Genomic DNA, 22,575 nt, shown 5'->3' on the forward strand with positions numbered 1-22,575 from the left:
GCAGCAGGGCCTGAGCCAGCCCAGCCTGTGCAGCAGCGGGACCCAAACTTGAGCTGTCGCACTGAGGAGCCTAACAGAGGGTGTTCTCATTATCGTGGTGGTTCTCGGTGCTGCTGTGGGTGCTCTGGATGGTCTGTGGAAGGGGATGATGCTCTGCCAGGGAGCCCTGGGAAAGTGATGGTGCAGAAGGTGGAAGCTCTCTCAGCAAAGTCGGGCTACCAAACCTCAGGAGCTGAGGGAGCTCAGCATTTTGCTTGTGACCACTGCTTTTTGCACTCACATAAACCCCTCTCTGTGCAGAGACTTTGTTGTTTACACTTAAGATGAGACATTGAGCATGTTGGACCTGTGGCAAGATAGTGATCGGCCTGAAGCTCACTTATTGAGAAGTATTTTAAGGTAGCAGTTTGCATTTCAGCAGCACCTTTAATTAATGGCTCTCCCAATGCTTTACAGATGCTGACAGCCTCACAACAACCCTGTGAGGTAGGTGGGTAGGGCCATCCCTACTGCTGCAGGGACGATGGAGAACACCAAGGACAAAGGGCTTGGAGCAGATGTGCTGGGATTTGACCCATCACTTGGCCATTTCTGTCCTGTCAGGTCTTCAGCCTCAGATCACACTTTCCTAATGCTTTCCTTCGGCTTAGAGTGGGGCCACACTAATTAATGAGCCTGCAACCGCCTGGCATAGACCCTAAAGGCCATTCATCTAAGGCAGCAGTTTAGCAGCAAAGTAGATGGCTCCTTGGTGCTTCTTGCTGCTGGAATAATCTGAGGATTTGAAGGCATACAAAACAATTAAGAGAGGTCAGCCACTGAGAGCATGGCAGGCTGTGAGTGGAGAAAGCCCTCAGACCCCATGCGAGGGAAGCGAGGTGGGATGCTACTGTAAATGTATGGAACAGAAAGGACATAATAATTTATGTAGAAAGTCCACTCTTGTTCTTTCCCCAAGGAGAAAAAAATCCCTTGGAGGAACTTAGAAAGTCACTGCTGGTTGTCATGAGTCATCTTGGAGCTCTGGGCCCTTGGCTTCACAGCACCTGCAGAAAGAGCAAAACACGGTGCATCAGCAGCCTGCTTGTGCTGGCCAAAGAAGCAATGTGTTCTCCTCAAACCCTGTCCCAGTTTAGCTTGAGAACAACTTAAAGTGATGGGAATTACTCGTGTGGAATGGATCTGAGAGTTCTGATGCGAACGTGCTCCAGCATCACCTGTGGAGCAGGAGTGTGGTAAGCTAGAGGGTGAGCCCCTGGCTGCACTGGGGCTGGCTGATGTACCCCTCCTTTTAATGGCAAACCACGCCAGCTCTGGTGATGGCAGCTACATCTGTGAGGTACACTTGACCCCTTGAGTTCAAGCAGCTTGGATAAGCCCAAAACAGGCACCTCAACTTCCACCAGGCTCACTGGAACTGGTTTGGACCTTTAAGAGTTTGATCTTTCTGAAGGAATAAGAGAGCAAAGAAATACCTCGAGCACACGGTCTTACCCCTCAAGAGAAACAATCCCCAGCTAACTCTCTAAAAAGCAAGGTCTGAAAAGGAAACCTTTTCTGATGGTGGGTAACTCATGCTGTTGTTCATGTTGATGTTCTTCATGGAGATCAGAGTGATGCTGTTATCCTTCTGGCTTGTGCCTGCCGAGCAGCTGCCAAGAAGAGAAGGCAGTATTAACTACCCTGGAAAAGGAGAGAGGGAAGTTTCTTTGCACACAACTGGAGGCAAACGGGCAAGACTGCAGCTGGCTGTGACACCTTAGGACATAAGCTTTATTTCTTGTCAATGCCAGGGAGAAATGTTAGCTGTATATAAAGAGGGAGTTGTTAAATGCCTAAAACAACGAGGCTATGCCTGAAACCATGAGGCTGTTAAGGTAGGAACTTGAAGCACGAGTGATCTGGATATCTCAACCTACAAGAAGTTGCTCAGACAGGAATAAAAATGAAGAGTTCACCAAGAGGACAACCACAAAAACAGTGGTAAGGGTCTCTCTGACTGCCAAGGACCACAGAAAGGCACCCTCAGCAACACAATGCACACACGGAATGGCTGTGCAAACATGATCATACATTCCAGGGAACAGAATGAATACATAGAACCATTCCAGGAAATATAATACCTACATATATAACAACCTAATTTGGGGTTAGTCCCCACTTATTTCAGGGTTAGAGCCCTGGCTCGAGTTTGGGTTAGAATCCCCGCTTGATTTGGGGTTAGAGTCCCCAGGTAATCTGGGGTTAGAGTCCCTGATTGATCTGGGATAACAGCTGGTACATGGGACCAGGGCTGACTTGTGCCACCCTGATTCAGGCCCATCCCTCCTTCTTGCCAAATTCCCCATCCCCTGCCTGATCGTGGGAGTGAGAGTTACAAGTGTTAGGAAGGTGGAATTCCCCTTTCTCCCTACCCAGAGGACTGGGATATGCACTCAGTGTCAATGGAGAGCGAATGATTTTGGTGATTAGGGTGCTCTGGGGCACAGTCCTCTGCTCTGACACATCTTATCTTGGCTGCTGCAGATCACTTAGATCCCAATTGTTAAGGGTATTTGGGAACCTTTGATGCTGATGCAAATTTGGCACCTCAGTACTTGGGGATTTTGCTCCTTGTGTCTCTCCCTACTTTCCAAAGCAGTTTATTACTTTGGTAGGATGCTACAAACTATGAGTGACATGGTTTTGTCCCTTCTTTCCTGCTCTTTCCCACGTGCAGCCTCTCTCCTTGGGTAGAAGTGATGGGGAATTGCTTTGGGAAGGTAGATGGTCTTCATATGTCAGTGCAGGGGCTTTGAAATGAGCCCCCTAAATACTGAACTTCTTGAAATGCTTCCTTCCACTTCAAATAATCAAAGCAGCCTCTTTTCCTTGCTCAAATTCGTCCTGGAATAAAATAGGCATTCTGAATAGGGTGTGAATAGCACAGCCTTACCTCTCTGACACCATGGAGCTCCCTGGTTTCTGTTTGTCTGGAGGGAGAGAAGCAGTGATGTACAGGTGAGGAAGCATCGCAGGTGAGCACTGAAATAAGTCAGCTCTATTCAGAGTGACATTGTACAGGGTTAGAAATTAAATCCCCATGAGATTAGAGCCACCACGGAGGATACCTGAGAGCTGATAAGCGAAAATTCTTCAACTAAGGTGCCACACAGGCAGGAAGGAATGCTCTGCTGCCTCTTTAGTCAGCAGCATCCTTTGGTCTGCGGAGCAGCCTTGCCCTCTAGCGGCACTGCTCGGTGGGAAATGGGATTCCGAGGGGAAAGGAGAGTCAAACTGCATGATTTCTGCTGGAAGGGCTGCCCTGCCCACCTCTGGAAATCCTCATATTGAACTGCAGCAAGCTTGAGACTCTTTCCTTGGTGGGTCGGGGCTGGGGCTCCAAAGAGGTGGTCACACTGCATCCCTGGCTGCTGAAGCTGTGTTCCAGTTTGGCTTCACAACCTCCCCACCGGGTCAGCTTTTTAAAAGCATCTTTTAGGAACTGCCTGATCCACATAGAAACTGATGGCTCTTTGATGAGGGAAAGACAGATCTCCCCAGGCAAATACCTTCTGAGTCCTTTGAGTGGTTACACTTGAACCTCAGGCTGACCACACCGACCAGAATGATCACGACAACGATCAGGATAACTATGAAGCTGATGACACCTAGGGATGGAAAAAAGAACTGTCTGTGACCCCAAAACAATGTGCTTGTCCTGGCAGCAGGGAGACTTTGGCTCTCAGCAGAACTTGAGTAGGAAATCAATACTTGCATTCAAATGAGAGTGGTATGTAACAAACAGAGAAGTAAGTAGTCACCAGAGCTTTACCCTCTTGTGTTGTAGCCTCAAAGGGCTCCTGATGAACACTTAATTGATAAGGCAGTGCCAGGAGGGCAGAAGTCAGCTGTTTACACTGGGCATTGATTGGAGTCAGTATGTCCCTACTACAGTCAGTAAATCACGTCCAAAATGCGTGTTAAGTCAGATGAATGTGTAATGTAATGGGGAGAGACAAGCTTCAGAGTGTGAGGGATGGTATCTGCCTCATCAACCAGTGGCCAAGTGTAGATTTCATTCTGACATCAGGCCTCAATCATTTGAGCTGTTCTTTGCAAAGGAATCTTGTCCTGGTAAGACTCCTTCAGCACTTCTCGTGGCTTCCCTTGCAAGATATAAGCAACTGACACTTATGAAGTTAACACCTGGCTTTTAAAAATGCTTCTGAAATAGAACTTTTCCCCCTAGTGTGATAGAATTGAGCAAATTGAGGGTTTTCTCCTCATCCTCATGGAGGAGGGGGATGGTATAGCCCAAGGCAAGCGTGTCTCTTAAATCTACCCCACACCTATTATCTTCAGGTTAATATCTTGTGCCCCATCCTTCCAGAGTCTGAAAGACGTGGAAGACTGCTGCTTCCTGCCAAGCAGAGTGCAAACACACAGGGAAGAGCAGTAGGGCAGGGTGGGAATGCAGTCCCAAGAGGCTGGCAGGGAAAAACAGCTGTCTAAGCTTCCAAGAGGGCAGTGTATTTATTCTAGACCCTGTCAGGGAAACCAGAGCATAGCATGGGATAATTTGTGCTCAGGTCTTGTCCTAACACGGAGCTGGGGGCAAACACTGGTGCTGGGAGCAACATCCCAAGCTTGTAGCCATGATGGACTTCCAACTTGTCTGTCCCTTGTATCCTGGGCATGGCTGGGAGGATTTCTTAGATGCTTTATTGCATGCTGATGAGAAGTCTTGTTTTCAAGAGTTTTCCCTTGATGAAACAGCCCTCCCTCCTCTCCCCAGGCTGCACAAAATCCTTACCAAAAGCTGCCACTGTCAGTGGTGATTTATCATCTGTGGGAGTGGGCACAGGCAAGGAGCCAGAGGAGGCTGCTGTTGGCACAACTGGCTTTGAGGTGCCTACAAGGGAGGAAAGAAAAGGTAGCTTTATATAAAAAAAGGCTGGGAAGAGGATTCTTATCAGTTCTAGAGGTTATAACTCGCTCATTATTGAAGATAATCAGGTTGGATCCTGGCCAGCCTGTTGACAGGGAAGTGACCAAGAGCTGGGTGGGAATCAGACTGCCTTGATGCAGCCCCTTTTATCAGCAAACTGATAACTCTCACAGGGGTTTCTGCTGAGGCCCTGGTGAGGAAGCTGAAGGTAGCAAGTGAAGGACTCATCTGGGAGTGTGTTTGAGGGGGGAGCTTGTCCTGTCTCCCTCCTTTTACAGCCTTTTGCCACAGGGGCACTTTTCCTGCTGTGACTTGCAGCCACTCTTCCCAGGCTCAACAGGTTGTCCCAAAGTGCTGCTTCTGTGGAGCTTTACAGGCTTTTGAGGGCTCAATGGGATGGCCAGCATCCCTCAGGTATTCCCTGGCTGTTCACCATGCTGTCTTGGGCTATGATGGCTTTGCTGTTGGCTGTGTAAAGGGCCATAAAAGATCTAGCACTAACCATCTCTCTGTGAGAGAAAGGAGGAAGCACTTTGAGTTGCTGGTGCTGTGGTTCTCTCACTTCCCTGGGGCTCTTGACCTGCATAGAGAAATGCAGAAAGTGAGTCTTGTCCTTGAGTGTCATCTCATAAACAAGCAATTAATGCTCATGAACGGATTCACAGTGACACTGGTGACAACTGGGAAAAGAAGGAATCCATTCTCAGGCTAAAACCTTCCCACCAAGCATACTTTGTGCTATTTTCCATATCCAGATAGAAGCTCAGGGGTCCAAAATTCAAATGCCCATGTACAAACTGTCCAGGTTCTGCAGTCCCAGGGGGAGTTGTTGGGCAGACACAGCAACTGAAGGAAAAAGCTGGGGAGGTTATGGATTTGCTGTCATTCATGAATGCTGAGACTCTACCTGCTAAGGGGAAGAAATTCTGCAGAATATGGGTGTGGATTGACTGTTTGGCTTGTCCTTGGACCTGCTCTCCTGGGTTATCTAGAAGTAATTTAGTTTGAGTTGGGCTAACTTGTACACCAGATGTAGTTTATCTGTGGCAGCATAGAGGTTTGTTCGAGCCAGGACTCCAGCTCTCGGTGGGATGAGCTGGCTGATATGAAGCTGTTTGGTTTGTGACAGCTGCTTCCAAGGCCCAAACATAAAACTAGCCTGTGTGTTTCCCCCATGCAGAGGAAAAAACCCCTCTGCTGCCTCCTGAATGTGTGTTGGGCAGCCAGATTATCTGCATTGACCTTCATGAGCAGCTACAGGAGCCTAAAAAAACATACTTTAGAACTTCAGAAGATCATCTGTAGGTCAAGCAGGATCTTTTTTACCTCCTTTCCCATCCCCACCTTCCCAACAGAAGCACTGGCCAAAAGCATGTGATGCCTGGAGAGGTGTGAGACAGCTGCTGGCACTCAGCAGGGACTGCAGGGCTGAAACTGGGGTTCCTGTCTTGCAGGGGAAAAAAAAACCATCATATTTTTGGACTTTAATTTTGCCAAAAGTCAGAAGAAAAAGGAGAAACATTATGGAAAGGGGAAAAGCTGTGAATTAACAAATCTAACTGATTCAGAAGCCACATGGGACAGAACAGTCCTGAGAAGCAGGGACTACTGCTGCACAGTTTTTCCACCAATCATCAAACCCTTTGTTTCCTTCTGAAATGGTTCTTGTGGCCACAGAGGGTGGCAGAAAGCTGTGGTTTGCTGAGCCTGGCATGGATACCCCATCCCTGGGAAATGCTGGCTCTCACACAACAGGAGACCTCACTTTTGGAAGCATCAGCAACATTTCTGTAGGCAAAGATGTATGGAGCTTTTCAGACGGAAAGCAGGGTTATAATTAATGGCAATCTGCTCTGGTGCAAAGGGCTCTTGGCTCAGCTGGGCACAGGCATGCTGGTTGGACATCTGTGCAGGCAGAGCTGACCATGGGTTTTAACCTTGCTTCTGTTAGAGAAGATCTGAGAGGCACTTGGAGAGACAGAGCAGGTTCTGTCTTGGCCACTGCAGATTTTTGAGGCTGAATGTTTAATGAGGAGTCAGCTCAGCTGGCAGATTTCAGTCTCCTCACTCTTTGGATGCTGCCCTGTTCTGAGGAAACTCTTCCTGAGTGCTCTGCTTTTTGCTTACAGGCTGGATTAAGCAAGCTGTCAAAAGCAGAACAGTAATGTTTTAAAAGCTGTTTAAAGGGCTCCCTTCTCCTAAACAGAGATCAGCCTGTCAAGTTCATCCTAGGCAGAGGATGTTCAGTGCACTTGGTCTTGTGTTTTCTCACTGCTTGTAAGGACACCAGACAGGATTTTACGTGTTACTGATGGCTTAACCCTGAGGTAAAGAGTAGTGCTTGGATAACCTGCAGCATGTGAACCAAGTTAGCTAATTGCCATGACATTAGCTAAGCTCACTGTTACCCTATAAAAGAACAAAGTACCTTGAGATGGTGAAGCTGTTGGGTTTCTCCTTCCACTAGTGGTTCTATCTGGGTGGAGAAAACATAAGAAAGGAACATTAACTCTTGAAGCTGCTACTGATTGTGCTATGGAGAGCTGAGGGGCTTCCATGGGGTACAAAAACTTTGTGGGTGTGAGACTTCCTCTCCAAACAAGCTTCAAAAGGTGCAGCTAGCAAGCTGGGCAGTCAAATCAGAGAGTGTATGAGCCTGGGAGAGGCCTGCTGGGAAGGCTGGAGTGCCTCTAGCTCCTCTGCTATCTGGCAAAGCACAGCCTGGCTTTTCTAATGTGGGCTCTCTGTTCAGCTGCCACATCTAGTTCATGGTTGTGTCCAGCCCTGTGCTTTTGGGGAGCTGGACTGAGCTGCTCTTTTAGCCCAAGACTCAAGATTGATTCAATAGCTGCTACTGAATGAATAGCACAGCATGAACAAGCCCAGTCTTTCTGATGCCCCTGTGGCTTGGATGAGGAAGGATGCAGAAACTGGCCCTGCCTGGATAAAGGTTTGACTTTACTTACCTCTTGTGGTCAATGCTAATGGTGTTGTAGGGGTGGGAGAGGGTTTGGCTGCAGTAGTTGGACCCAGAGAGGTGAGATTCAAGTTGGCTGATGATGTTGATTTCACTGAAGGCTCTGCAGAGGAAGCACAATGTTACCTCAAGGAGCTCTGCTCACCAACAGCTTGGAGGAGGGCATGGCTGTGGCAGAGTCCTCACATTCCTCAGGGGTTATGGGGTGAGTAGACAAGGAAATAGCCTTCATCCTGCTGAGAGGCAGGGAGCTCTTTGCTTTTTCTGGTGTATGGAGGTGCTGAGCTGACAGAGCTCAGCAGGCACACAGAGAAAAGCTGCTTTTTGCCCCCTGCCTTGGAAATGAAGGTATTTTTATCACTGGACACTTTAATGCTAACTTTTAGGCTTTATTTCACTCTAGGCACCAGTAACTCAGTTCTTGCAGTGTTCTGGAGACACTCTCCTCTTCCTCAACCTGCTACTCAAAGCTACACAGCAAGAACATGATCCAGAGCAAGATGTGGGGCAGAAAGCTTTCAACAAGCCTTCTGCACAGTATGGATCACCAGCTTGGGGTTTATAGGGAAATTCCTTGTCTAGACTCCTCTTGGCTTTCCAATAAAAGTGAGAAAAGATTGAAGAAGGTTGTAAGGTTGGGGTGGGGTTTTTTGTTTCCTTTTATCCAAATGCCTTGCCAAAAGCTTTGAATTTTGGAATAAGCTGCTTTTCTTCCTGCCAAGCACAGAAGTAGCATCTGAGATCTTTTTGAGGCCTTTTTCCTGGATGTTTTTGGAGAGGTAGCTATGCTTAGAAAGAGATTCCCTCCCCCCTAAAATGTATCAGGAAGAGATCTGTCACCAAAGCTCCAAGTGGATTGAATAGATGTGGATCTGGAGTTGGGAGACATCTGTTCTTGTGTATTTGGTTTGTGCCTTTTCACACTGAAACGTGTGATTTTCTGCAAACACCTCTGTACACTTGCTTCCAGGGGCTGTGTGTGACTATGTGGCAGTGTCTGGCTTCAGCAGAGGGGAAGAACAGGAGCAAAAGCATAAAGGGAACTTCTCAGAGGACTTATAGAACTTTTATTTCTTCTGTCTTTATGGGTGATTGCTACTTCCATGAAGGTAGAGAAGAAAGGAAAACCCCTGGCCTGAGTAAATGAATTAGAGCTAAGGTAGTGTTCAGGCCCTGTGCTCTCAGAGAAACAGGGAAGGTGTTGAGCTGTTGCATGGGAGGTGCTGAGGGTGTGCTGGGAGTTTTTAGTTAAAGCCCCACGTGCTGCAGACACCAGCTTGCCCTGATGCCTCTGGGGTGAGCTGGCTGGATCAGAAGCTCTTACACAACAATGTTTCCTCTTTCCCCACCACTGTTCTCATCTAACCTGCTGCTGCACAGCCCTGCTTATTGCTGGATGGTCCAGATAGGCTGAAGGTCACACCAGCTATGAGCCAGGATGCCCCTGAGCTGCACTCTTAGGTCTCCAGGTGAGTGTTACCTGAGGTATGGTTCTTTACTTCAGGGCTGGGTGGTGTTGCTTGGGATTGACCTGTAACAGAAGCAGAGAGACACAGAGGTGATGCCTCCTACACGTGCTCCTTGTGGGTGGGATCCCCACCAGAGGGAGGGTTGGAGGATGTGCTGGGAAGAGGCCGTTATAGCCAAGAAGAGCTGAAAGGGTGATGGGTCCTGGGAGAAGATGCTTTTGAGGGGATGTTTGAATCTGGTTCCCATTTGTGGGCTCTGCATTTGCATTCCCACATGGGCATGTGGGTGCACATCCAAACACACAAACAAAGCAGATCCCAGCCCAGGAGGTACCTGTTACAGTGGGGATGGAGGAGTCTGTGGAGGTGGTGGTACCTGAAATGAAAGAGGAGGAGCATTAGTGGTGCTAATCTGTGCCTGTCAGGATTGCATTAGTGTTGTTGCTGGCTGCCTGCTTTGGCTTTTCCTCACCTTCTATAGGAGTGACTTTGAAATATGTGATTTCCCCAGAACTGTTAGCAAAGAAATAGCTGCAAACACTGAGTGCAAAACTATCAGGCTCTGAGTAAATTAGTATGGGAGTGTATTCAGCCAGGACAAACTTATTCAGCCAGGATAATTCCCTCCTTCCCAAGTGGAGCAGAGCCCTCTGGGGAGCCCTTTTCCTCTGTTACAGGGAACATGCAAGGCCAAGTAAAGCAGTGGGGTCCTTCCCTCCCCAGGAGCTGTCCGTCTCCAGGGAAAGGCTGTTTGACTTGTGTTCTGGAGCTGTTTAAAGAGTTAAGACACACAGTTGAAGGCTTTGTTCTCTTAATGAGTGGATGAGTGAGGTTTGTAAAGGTTTCCAGGAGTCAATGGGCCTGTTTTCCTTCCTGTCTCCTACCTATGATCCCTCTGTCCTGTGTGTGTCCATCCTGGGAAGCTAGCTGAAGCCCCATGTTGCCTACTCTCAGGATCCTCAGTGCTCTTTGAGCCCCAGCTCCTGAGGTCCTGTGATTAGATGAGATGCCAGCTACAAATACTGCCATGTCCAGTTCTCACACTTGGGGACAGGAACTGGAAAACAGAAATGCCCTTGAGATGCTGAAATGAAACCCAAGTGCTTTAACTCTCAACAGCTGCCTGACTTTGAGTCTGTTATCTTTGAAATAAGAAGTGAATGCCAATTAGGATCTGAAATCCTAATTGGTGTTCTGAAATGGTTATAGCTGGTGAACCTGTAGTTAAGATTCATGAAAGAAACTACATTACAGCTCCAGAAACCATCTGAATTTGAGCTCGTGGGTGATCCATCTCCCCAGAGCCCCACGAGAGAGCTCAAGGTTTCAGACAGAGAAGGAGAGCAGCGAGGGTTGAATCCTTCCAGCTCCCTGCCCCCTGGTGACACCCCCACAGCGGTGCTCAGTGATGAGGTGCTGTGCCTGTGCTACCCACTGTGGGCTGGCAGGAGGGGAGGGAGGGCCAGCAAAGCAGCACTTGTCAGAGCAGAGCAGTGCTTGTGTGCCTGCTCACAGCCAGGACCTGTCCTTGCTGTATGTGAGACTCATCTCACCTGCTGCTTCACACCTCTTGTTAGCCAGCCTGCCAGACAGCTCATCTCCAGGCTCTGTCACACCAAAGAGGTGACCAGGCACTTCCAAAACCCTGTGGCTCTGACTGATTTCAGACCTTAGTACCTCACCTACTTCAGATCTCTACCTCGAGCAGCCCCAGCCTGCAACATCCCCCTTGTTACCAGAGGCGATGTAGGTGGGAGGTTTGTGGTAGGTGGCTGTGCTGTGGGGGCCTGAAGGAGGCCAGATGAATGCCCTGGGTAGCGGTGCCTGTCTGGAATGAGACCTTCAGCATGCAACCTGTGTGGGTTCTGGGGGCTTGGCTCAGAGCCCACCCTCAGGACTGCCTGGGCTTAGTGAGCTCATCATTGATCTCGTTTGTCTCACGTAACCGCCTTGGAGCCCTCTTTGTTTTTTTAATCTGAGGCTTTATGACCATGATCTGAGCCAAACAGGAACCAAAACAACATGTAAACTGTGGTGGATACATCATAAAACACAGGCTCTTTCCAGATGGGGTTTGGCTGTGAAAATCAGGCCTGACTTCTCAGATCTGTTCCCTGCTTTTTCTCTGCTCTGCCTACTGGGCAGCAGGCTGGCAAGATGTGTCTTGTCTCCTCCCTGAAAAGGAGATGATCAGATCTTTAATTGCATAGAGAGGAAAGGACTAATTGGTTTTCTAAATCCATTGGGAACAGGACCAGACAACAAGGACTATAACTGCAGCAAGGAGGAGGGAGGCTGGGCAACAGGGAACTGGCTGACATAAGGATAGTTGGTGGCTAAGAGGGATTGTGTAGGAAAATGCTGGATCTTCCTTCTCTGCAGGTTTTGAAGAGCAAGTTAGATGAACCCCAGCCTAGTAACAGACAGGATTGTGGAGATGCAGCATCACTCACCAAATCAACTCATACAATGGGGAAAAAAAGCCCCAGACGTTTTGGGCACAGGGTGGTTCTGAAAGAGGTGTAAAGGTGCTGCTTTTGAGGAAGGGAGCTGCACCCTTTGGCAGCCTGAGATGCTGCCCGGGGGCAAGGCTGACTCCAAGGAGAACGTGCAGTGACTTGGGCTCTTTCCATCAATCCCAACAGTTTGCCAAGTTTTCTCTTTCTCTCTGGGTTTCCCCAGCTTAAACAGCTTTACAGCACAGTTTCTAGATGCTGGCTTGCAAATGCCTGAAGGTACTCTGTACACATTCAGAACACACACACAAAATAGCAGCACAACACCCCTCCCAGTTGTTCTTTTCCCCAATTTCCCTGCAGGAGCCATTGTCTTGTTTTCCCACAGGGAGAAGTAGCTGCTTGTAACACATTTTCTTTGTTATAATATCACAGGTGCTTTTTAGTGAGCAGGGCACGTGAAAGTATCAAGAATCACAGAAGAAAGAGCTGTTGTCTGCACTTTGTCAAAGGAAAAGGGGAATAAAGATGCTGAGCTGGCTGGTAATGTCAGAGAATCAGAATCCTTTGGCTTGGAAAAGATGTTTAAGCTCATCAAGTCCAACCCCTCACCTTATACTGCCAAGCCATGGCCCTCATGAGAGAGGCCAGCACAGGGCTCCCAAGATGCTGAAAGGATGGAATGTGTGTGCTGCAGGACCTGGGGCTGTTCAGCCTGGAGAAGAGAAGCCTGAGCTCAGGGACACCTCAGCAATGCTGCTCAATCCCTGAAGGGTGGGTGTCAGGAGGATGGGGTGATGCTTTTTTTCTGTAGTGCCCAGTGCCAGGAGAAGGGGTGATGGACATCAGCTGGAACACAACAAGTGCCCCTGGCACAGGAGGAGAAAGTCCTTTGGTGCTGAGGTGAGGGAGCCCTGGCCCAGGCTGCCCAGGGAGGGTGTGGAGGCTCCTTCACAGGAGGTTCCCAACCCCACCTGGACACGTTCCTGTGCCTCCTGAGCCAGGGGAATGTGCTTGAGCAGGGGCTGGGGCTGCAGCAGCTCTGCAGGGCCCTTCCAGCCCCCACCATGCTGAGACTCTGTGACTTTGGCATTTACTTGGGGACAACTGCCTGTGATTCCAAAGCAGAGCAGGCCTGGCTCTGACTTCTGGCCACTGCTGCTTGTTGTGCCTTCCCTGCCAACTCAAATAATCAAAAGCCCTGTTCTATTAGGTGTTTTCTTTTGGGGAAGGTGCTCAGCATCCCCAGTGAATTGCACTGGAGGGGGACAGACGTGTGCAGAGCAGGAAGGGCCCTGAGCCACGTCCTGGGGCTGCACAGCAGGAACGGGCACAGACACAGCCCAGCCACGCGTCGCAGCTCCCGCAGCCCTCCCCGGGGACTCCCGTGCAAACCGCGCTGGAAAACATTTCCTCCTGCTGCTGCTGCTGCCACAGAGCCCTGCTCCCCTCCACCGAGAGCCCCGGCTCTATAAACAGCCAACAATAACCCCGACGAGGCAGCCAGGGCAGCTGTAATTGCAATAAACATCAAAGGCACTGCGAGGACTGCCGGTGCCAAGCTCATTGTGGTGTGTTTGGGCACAAGCGGTTCACAGGCGGATTGTGCAGCTCTAGGTGGAGCCAGGGAGCTCGCTGTGGGATTTAGGATAGGAAATGCAGAGCCTGCTATAATGGGAAGCTCCCGATTCGACCCCAGAGCTGTGGGGCTGCAGGGCAGCAGTGCACAGCTGCAGGTGCATCGCGGCTCTTCAGGTGCATGATGTTCCAGAGGATGAGCAGGTTTGATTGAGAATGAGCAAAGGAGTAGTTTGGATTCTTGTTCTGTGAGTGTGGGACTGAGAGCAGAGGGGTCTTTCCACAGAGCTTTCTCTCACAGCAGCTGAGGTGTTCCCAGAGCCAGCAGCTCACCCTGCTCCCTCCCCAGCACACAGTGACGTTAAACCAAAACACAAGAGGTGAATTCTAGGTTCCTCTGCATTGGTGTTATTTTGGCAAGAGCTGTTTCTCCAGCTGCTGAGCAGATTGAGGCACTACCAGTTGAAAAAGGCCAGGCTTGCCAGCAGAGCCTCCATAGAGCAGCTGTTGGGAACACTTCAGCGGGGTGTAGGTGGGGCTGAGGAAGGGCTGGTGCTGGAGATTGGGATTTGGAGAGGGATGGAGTCACAGGGGAGGATCTCTGGCACTAGTCTGAAGGGACTGGGATGGGTCCTGTCTGCTCAGAACTGGTGATGGAGAGGGACAGTCTGTCCCTGATGCCATGTAAGCCTGGGCTCACTGCACTCTGCCCTGGCAGATTTGGAGGGAGGTGTGATGTCCTCCTCTGCTTGCAGGCTGCATGATCACAGAACCTTCAGGGTTGGAAGGGACCTGGAAAGCTCATCCAGTGCAAGCCCCCTGCCAGAGCTGGGCCACCTAGAGCAGGGCACACAGGAACTCATCCAGGTGGGTTTGGATGCCTCCAGAGAAGGAGCCTCCACAGCCCATCTGGACAGCCCGTTCTAGCAAGCTAAAGCTAGACTCTTCTATTCAGACATTGGCACCAAGACAAATCCAGCCTGACTGCTCAACACAAGTGCAGCTGCTTCCTGGGTGAAACACAGCAGCTGCTGCTGCAGCAGAGAGCACCAACACCCCATCCTTAGGGCCTTCACAGGGAAAAGAAACCCTCTGGTAGGAAAGCTGGAGAGCAGAGAGCTCTGCAAAAGCTTAGGTCCTGTTTTATTAGGCACTGCTGCCTCAGGGGTGTCAGAACAGGGAAGGTGGAGCTTGTGGAGAGAGAGGAAAAGTGTCATTATACAGGCCAGATAACTGACAGCCTCAATGAGGTCCCAGAGCCACAGAGGTATTGAAGTGCCTAATTCCCAAAGGCCACGGGGCTTTGATAGCTCACTGCCAAGTGCTTCTGAAGCCTAGGCACTTGGCCCAAGTGTCAGGGGAAGTTTAGAGCCAGGAATGAAAAACCCGGATCTCAGCAGCAATTAAAACTAATCTGAGCCTTCCTTTGCCCTTCCTCAAGGGCTGCACCCAGGCCTGGGCATCCTCTGTGAGCATCTCTCTCTGTGCTCCTCTCCCTGGTGAGCTGTTCTGGAAGCACATCTTAGCAGCAGGTAATTAAAACCCACTCAGGTAGAAAACAAGGTGGGAGACCAACAATGTGGGGAAACTGCCTGCCCAGAGTAGGCTCTGCCACGTCCCTGTGGGAGCTGAGGTTGGGTTTGGCCACCAAAAGTGGTACCTCCTGGAAGAGGAAAGTAACAAAGCTCTTCTCCTGGCTGCACCACGGCAGCCCCGTGGGGGTTGAGTGGGGGCTGCTGCACCATCACCCTCCCAGCTGCTTACTGCTTCCAGTTTCCCCCGTGACCTGCTTGTTTTAGAGCTCTGTGTTTGCTCCTGGTCTTTGGAATGCTGGTGGTGTGGCTCTGCTGCTCCTGGGGTTTGATGCTGGGTCTGGGAGTTTGGAGGAGGAAATCCCTCCAAGCCCGATTCAAATGAAAGATGGGATGCCCACCTCTCCAGGCTTGATGGAACTGGGGCCCAGCAGGGGCTTTTTTGCCTAGATGTACAGTTCAGCAGATCTGAAGGTGCTTTACAGAGAGAAGAGGTGGTGGTAGCTCTGTTCTGTTTCCTGTAGGTGGACAAACAGGCTCAGAGGACGCAGACTGGTTCAGCAGCACTGAGGTTCAGTTCCCCCTCTGCTCTGCCCTGCTGAGGCCTCATCTGGAGTCTTGTGTCCCCAGTTCTGGGCTCCCCACCTCAGGAGAGACAGGGAGCTGCTGGAGAGAGGCCAGTGCAGGGACACCAAGATGCTGAGGGGATGGAACGTGCGTGTGAGGAGGAAAGGCTGTGGGCCCTGGGGCTGTTCAGCCTGGAGGAGAGAAGCCTGAGCTCAGGGGCACCTCAGCAATGCTGATCTATCCCTGAAGGGTGGGTGTCAAGAGGATGGGGCCAGTCTTTGTTCTGTGGTGGCCAGTGCCAGGACAAGGGGTGATGGACATCAGCTGGAACACAACAAGTGCCCCTGGCACATGACGAGAAAGTCCTTTGGTGCTGAGGTGAGGGAGCCCTGTCCCAGGCTGCCTAGGGAGGGTGCGGAGGCTCCTTCTTGGGAGGTTTCCAGCCCCACCTGGACACGTTCCTGTGTCCCCTGAGCGAGGGGAATGTGCTTGAGCAGGGGCTGGGGCTGCAGCAGCTCTGCAGGGCCCATCCAGCCCCCACCATGCTGGGATGCTGGGATTCTACTATTCCCTTTTCCAGCCTCAGAGGTGTTCCCAGCCATGGGTCCCAGCAGCAGCCCCTGCAAGGACACCTGCTGTTGACTCACCTATTGTAAATGGGACAGAATTCCTGGAAACCATCCCTGGCCACTTGAGTCAGATTTGCAGAGTCATCTGCAGGGTTTTATGTTACCAGAAGGGAGCAGTTTGTTTTGTGAACAAACAATTCTCCTGCCTGCCTCCTGCCCTCTCTTCCCTCTTCACCAGGTCAGGGTTGCTCTGGCCTCTCCTCTGGCCAAGGAATCAGCTTTAGGATGCACTGTGTGTCCTGCTTTAAGGATGCAAGTGCTGCAGCTGGAAAGTCTCCTGGTAGCTGAATGTCTGTCCTTCAGCTGCACCCCATGGTTTTGGGGATATCAAAAATATCCATGGCCATACAGAAATGATTTAGCAGCTTCTCCTGGCACTGGCATTGCCCGGGCTGTGGGGCAGAGGAGGAGAGCAGGGGTTGGAGTAAGCAGCAGTGGGAAACTCCTGCTGGCTTTTCATCAGCTTCCAGGAGGGATATTTTTCAGTGGAAATCTTTTGTCTGGAAACTGATGGCCCATTGTCATGGAAAATATCCATAGGAAAGGGTTTGTTTGGACAAATTTGCTGTTAAGTGTTTCAGGGGGAGGGAAAACAGGCTGGAAAGCTTCCAAACCTTCCCACTTCAGCCATTTCAAAAGCACAGCGTTGGAACCTCCCTTTAGAGAGACCTGGGAGCACTTAGGAGTTTAAATTGAGAAACAATCAATTCATTAATGAATTAATGAGCTCACACAAAGGAAAACAAACAAACAGACCTGTGTGGAAACAGGCAGGTGTTAGTACTCAGGCAAAGCACATTCTGCCACTCCTGCAAGGTTACCTCCACCTCCTCAGGTGCAAGGAGACCTCTGGGCTCCTCTGCCTTGCTCAGGAGCCCCTGATTCCCTGCCCTGGCAGAAGCTCTGCCCCCATGCACTGCAGCACCTCAGCCACTTTGGTCTAACACTGAAACCAAAAGTCAAGCTGTGTCAGAGCTGTGGGATGGATGCACAGAAGGGAGACAGTGTCTGGCAGTGAGGAGGGGGCGGCTGCTCGGGTGGGAGCTGGAGGGGTGGGAGGGCAGCATCAGCTGACTCTCTGTGCCCCAGGGACGTTGTGCACAGGCCCTGCCCAGTGGCTTTAGGCAGATGAGGGAGGACAAAGGGATGTGCAGAGGAGTGGGTGGCAGCGGGTGGCAGCCCCTCACCCAATGCCAAGGGCATCCCTGGGGCTGTCTGATCCCAACACGAGATTCACTCTCTGCTCAAGTCAGCAGTGATCACCCCTAATGAAGAGAGAGATCTTCCAGTCTGTGTGCTCTCACTCCTCAGAATTCCTCAGCTGCCAGCTGAACAGTTTCTAAGTACTTTGGCTTTCAAAAAGGCCGTTGTTACCCTCAGAGCAGCTCTGACCCACAGGCAGCTTCTCCAGTGTCATGCTAAACCCTGGCCGTGTGAGACACCTCGTTTCTAGGTGGTTGTCTGTCCAAGCAGCGATGCTGTTGCTGTCTATACTTTCCTTTGAATGCTTTTCAGCTCCAGCTGTCAGCAGCACAAGGAGAGGGGGCCCTGACAATGCAGGAAGAAACAAGCTGTCACCCTTCAGGGCAGGAAACCACCGGCTCCTTCATCCCACACCGTGGCTCACGTGGGGAGAGAGGAGTCAGGGCAGAGTGATCACAAAGGAGCACAGTGATTACTGCAAGGATGGGGCATGTCCTGGCTGAGTCTTGCACACAGACTTCATATTTCTATCAACAATTACAATCAGGCAAGGGGAAAAAAGGTACTTTTGGGGAAAATAATGTCCAGTTGGTTTCACTGTTCTACCTTCACGTTTATTTAACTCTGAGAACACCTCAGCATCGCAGCCCTGAGCAGAAACACTCCCTTTGCTAACCAGGAAACAGGTTCTTTTCTTCCAGCACCATCAAATAAACCCCATAAACCTGGTGTGGCCACATTCCTCCCAGCACCCAACTCCAGCACCCCCTGAATTGAAAGGCTGAGCTTCCCACTGGCACCTACCACGCGTTCAAACCTCCAGCCGCTTGCCTACCGTGCCCCCAGCGAAGGTGGGCTCCTCAAATCCCTCCCCCCAGCAGCCCTTTTTCCCCCCTGGGGTGTGAGTGGAGGGTCTCACCTCGGAGCAGCACACAGCCCAGGAGGCACAGGAGCGGGCAGAGGGACGGAGATGGCATCCTGGTGGCGTCTGGCCCCTCGGCGAGGCTCTGGCCATCCCGGAGCGAGCGAGGAGCGCTTTGCCTGCCTGGGGCTGGCTCTCCCACAGCTTCCTGTTAAAGAATAGAAGGAAACAGGCTGAATCCACAAGGGAACTGTGTTTTTCAGCCCATTAGGGCTGGAGAGGATGTGAGACATCGCTTACCAATGGCAGAGGAAACCTCGCCGTGGCATTGGTGGGGTTTGGGCTCTGAGAGAGGGGCACGGGGGGGCCTTGCCCTGCCCTGTGCCTCAGGAGCTGCTTTATGCTGCTTGGTGGGGTTTGGGGAGGTGTTTTGTTAGTGGTGACAATGTGCTCCCCAGGTCCAACCTGCCCAACATCCACTGTGAGGGCTGCAGGCTGCCTTGGTCCTTCCTGGGTGAAGAGCTGGCCTTTCCCTCCTTCCTGAGAGGCGATTTCGTAACGACTCCAGGAGGGGTTTGGAAACCTTTGCTGCTCGTGGGGCCAAGGTAGCTCAGCAGCCAGTGCTGCCCTGTGCCTCCCCCTGTGCTACCAGCCAGCCTGGGCAGCACTGTGCTGGCTTTGGAATGCTGCTTCTCAGGCAGCAGCAGCATCCTTCCTCACAGACACACAGCACACGCTGGGCTTGGACTTGACCCTCACCCCAGTTCATGGGCAAGGGGAGGAGCTGGGGAATCGGGTCAGTTCTGCCCCCCACATCCAACCCAAGGGGCTTGGGGTGTTTGGTGTCGTGGCCCTGACCTTGTGATGCACTTGTCTCTGCACGTCCTGCCTGTCTGTCTGTCCCCTGCCAGGGTAGTTTGAACTTTGCAGGTGTGTGTTGGGTGAAAATGGGTGTTTGGGGGGAAGAGAAGGGTCTTGGTGTCCACTCATGGGAAAGGCTCCTGTGCTGCCCATCTTGGGGGTCCATGCAGGCATTGGGGATGCAAACCCACAGGATTGTGTCTCCTGGCTGAAAGGCTGGTCCAGCCCCATCCCACAGTCCCCTGGAAAGCTGCAGAGCCATGGCCAAGGGCGTTGGAGCTGCTCCTTCACTGCACACAGTGCATCAAGGGGGTGTCCTCTGCTGCCAGAACAGCCTTTGCCTTCCATGACCAGGAGGTGGTGACAGGAATGGAGGGAGAGATCTCCTGGGCACTGTGCAGTTCCCCAGGTGTCACTGGGCCTCCTCAAACACCTCCAAAAGCCCCAGGCCAACATCAGGCCAAAAGCAGCCAGCACCCCACAGCAGCCTTTGGCTGGATGAAACCCCTGGCAGCAGCCTCCCCCACTGTTTTCCCTCTCTCTTGCACAGATGTGATGCTCAGAGATTATGCTGTAGATTAAGGTTTTAGCGGATCCTGAAATGAGAGCAAATTCCCAGAAGCTCTAACATACAGCCAGATCTCTGCTGGACCCTCAGCTGGATGGGGGAAGAGGCACTTCCCATCCTGTCCTCCCCATGTACAGCAAAGACAGAGCCCCAATACCCACCCCAGCTTGTCTGCTGAGAGCCTCCAGGTAAGAGCAGCGTTGTTTGGGAGGGAAAGATGGGGAGACATGTTTTGTAATGGCTAAAACTCCAGAGGATCCACCTCTTCTGCTGAGAGATGTGCTCAGGGTCATGCTGGGTGGCAGAGGGGTAAATCCTGCTGGGACAAAGGGCATCCTTGGTGAGGGCAGGGGCTCCTTTCTGCCATCCCAAATGGATCCCAGGGTTCTGAGCTTTCACCCTGGGCTCATGCTGCTGCTGCTGGATAGTTCTCCTGCAGCAATGGGACTGCCCTGGCAGAGAAAATCAGCCCTGGGGTTGCATTGTCTCTGGGACAGAGGGTCCCTCTAGCCCAGAGCATTGTGTGGATCCATGCTGCTGTACAAAGAGCTCACGTGCAGAAGGGTGGTTTTTGTACACTGATTTCTTAACTGTGTTAAATTTTCATAGAGGCACAGACTGCTGGGGGCTGGAAGGGCCCTGCAGAGCTGCTGCAGCCCCAGCCCCTGCTCAAGCAGGTTCCCCTGGCTCAGGGGGCACAGGAACGTGTCCAGATGGGGTTGGAAACCTCCTGAGAAGGAGCCTCCACACCCTCCCTGGGCAGCCTGGGCCAGGGCTCCCTCACCTCAGCACCAAAGGGGTTTCTCCTCGTGTTTAAGAGGAACTTGCTGTGTCCCAGCTTGTGCCTGTTGCCCCTTGTCCTGGCACTGGTTGCTACAGGATAGGATGGTCAGTCGCCCCCCCATCCTCCTGACACCCAGCCTTTGGGCACTTGTAAGTGTTAAGGAGGTCTCTCCTCTGCCTGCTCCAGCTTGAGCAGCCCCAGGCGCCGCGTTTTAACTTGGGGTCGGTGGGAGGAGGGAGGTTTGGTGCACAAAGGGGCTGCTGTGCCGCGGCGGGAGCCGGGGGTGGGACGGGACGCGGGGAGGGGGCTGCGGCGCTGATGTGGCAGCGGGCACAGGGACGAGCTGCGCTTCCTCCTCAGCCCGGGCAGCCCCGCGGCGTGTGGGGCTGAGCCGTGACGTGGCAGGCAGCCGAGGTGAGCCGGGCTGCACCCACGGCACACAGACACCCCGCTGCACACACAGCTCACGGCCCCCCCCGGCTGCACCCACAGCCACCCCGCGGGGCTCGCTGCTGCTCCTGCCATCGCCGGAGGATGATTCCCGTGCAGCAGGGACGCCGAGGTACCCCGCGGGGCTGGGGACGGCTCTCCCCTCCCTTCCCCTCCTCTCCCTGCTCACACCCTCCTCTGGGGTTTCGTTTCGGTGGGGTTGGGAGGTGCCTGTGTTGGGTTTGGGTTAGCACCGTGGGGCTGGGGGTGCAGAGGGGAAGGTGGAAGGGTCCCCTCCAGGGGCTCCCAGTTCCCATCGCTGGCTGCAGCCAGAGAGGCCAGACCCCCGTGCTGAAGGTGTCCAGGACAAGGGGCTGCAGGGCATTGCCTCCCTGGCTGAGCACGTCCAGGGCACCTTCCCTACATCCCAGCTATTAGCACTTGGGTCTATCCTGTCTCCCAAAGCCCAGGGAGGGAACACTTACAGCACGGCCCCGTTCCCTGGGCAGGGGATAAGGCCGTGGGACAGCCGCCGTGTCGGTGGTCACCCCTTTGCCCCGCTCTGTCCCAGGTCTCCCTGCTGAGCCATGAACAGCTCGGTGCCCAGCGGCCAGCTGAGGCAGCCCGAGCCCCAGGACGTGGGCTCCTTCACGCCCGTGACCATGGTGAGGAGCGTGGCCAGGAGATCCGACGCTCTGCCCGTCATCTCCGCCATCGTCGTCGCCTTCGTCCTCCTGGCCGTCGTCATCGTCGTGCTGGTGCATTACGGCCCCCAGCTCCGCACCGTCCAGCTCACCCTGTCCCACGAGCCCCTGCCTCAGGACATGGACCATGGGGTGCACCTCACGGACTGGAAGCAGTTGGGCTCCCAGAAGCAGCTGGGAGCTGCCCAGCCCTGCCGCTGCTCCTGCAGGAACCACCTTCCCTGCGGCAGCGCCGAGCCCGGCCTCATCGAGGTCACCTACCTGTGAGGAGGCTGGGGCATGGAACAGCAGGGAACTGGCAGCTCAGCACCACTTCCTGCACCTGGGGAGTTTAGCTCCCTAGGGTTGCGTCCAGGGGAGCTCAGATAGAAGGTTGTGTCACTGCAGTGGCCCATCATCGGCCTCCAGCGGTCTGGCCCAGCAGGACCACAGTCCTGGAGCAAGGGCTGGGGTCCCAGCTCAGGCCCTGGGCCTGGCTCAGCCCATGTGACACAGCATTAGCATCTCTGCTGGTTTTTCTCAGCCTGTCACATGCTGGGAGTGCCCAGGAGAGCTGTGTCAGTCCTTGCCCCAGCTGGGAGCTCTGTGCTCAGCCCTTGGCAGGAGCTGCAAGTTACATCACCTGGAATCGCTTTCTGGATTAAAGATGTTGCCACATGCACAGTGTCCTCATTATGCCATTTATATGGCACAGAAAAGCCTCCAGCCCCTCTTTCCCTCCTTTCTCCCTGTTAGAGGGCTGAAGCAGTGTTCTCCCTGCTGGCAGTGGGCTCAGCCTTCATGGCAATCGGCCAGAGGAGAGGAGGCAGCGTCTGAACCGTGTTGGTAGCACCAGCAGCAGAGGACAATGTGCACCGTCCCACTGGAGGTGTGTGAGAGAGGAGAGGTGACAACAGCACCTCAGCCAGCCCTTGCAGCTGGTTCAACATCTTGAGGTGTTGGCAGCAGTGCAGAAATGTGTATGTCTGAGCAGAGCCTGCAGCATATCCCCGTGAACAATGGTGGATCCTTGGGCTGGATGTTGAT

General features: G+C 52.5%; 2 protein-coding genes across 3 annotated transcripts; one reads left to right on the top strand and one right to left on the bottom strand.

Annotated features, from left to right (window-relative positions):
• Window positions 1-392: 392 nt before the first annotated feature.
• ECSCR (endothelial cell surface expressed chemotaxis and apoptosis regulator) lies at window positions 393-18,406 on the bottom strand. Of its 2 annotated transcripts, XM_062002498.1 has the most exons (11): window positions 18,261-18,406; window positions 9,711-9,752; window positions 9,388-9,438; window positions 7,897-8,010; window positions 7,359-7,406; window positions 5,433-5,510; window positions 4,796-4,894; window positions 3,552-3,650; window positions 2,936-2,972; window positions 1,553-1,652; window positions 393-1,046 (listed from the first exon to the last, which is right to left on the bottom strand). In XM_062002498.1, exons 1-11 carry the CDS (start codon window positions 18,316-18,318, stop codon window positions 1,038-1,040), a joined length of 735 nt encoding a protein of 244 aa, XP_061858482.1. In that variant the 5' UTR covers window positions 18,319-18,406; the 3' UTR covers window positions 393-1,037. The 2 variants fall into 2 exon arrangements, with proteins under 2 accessions (XP_061858482.1, XP_061858483.1); XM_062002499.1 differs by lacking the exons at window positions 4,796-4,894; window positions 5,433-5,510.
• A 3,026-nt stretch (window positions 18,407-21,432) lies between these two features.
• SMIM33 (small integral membrane protein 33) lies at window positions 21,433-21,861 on the top strand. Its single transcript, XM_062001967.1, has one exon. It carries the CDS (start codon window positions 21,433-21,435, stop codon window positions 21,814-21,816), a length of 384 nt encoding a protein of 127 aa, XP_061857951.1. The 3' UTR covers window positions 21,817-21,861.
• The last annotated feature ends 714 nt before the right edge of the window (window positions 21,862-22,575 follow it).

The sequence above is a fragment of the Colius striatus genome, chromosome 9, assembly GCF_028858725.1.
Source record: "Colius striatus isolate bColStr4 chromosome 9, bColStr4.1.hap1, whole genome shotgun sequence".
Taxonomy (NCBI): Eukaryota; Metazoa; Chordata; class Aves; order Coliiformes; family Coliidae; genus Colius; species Colius striatus.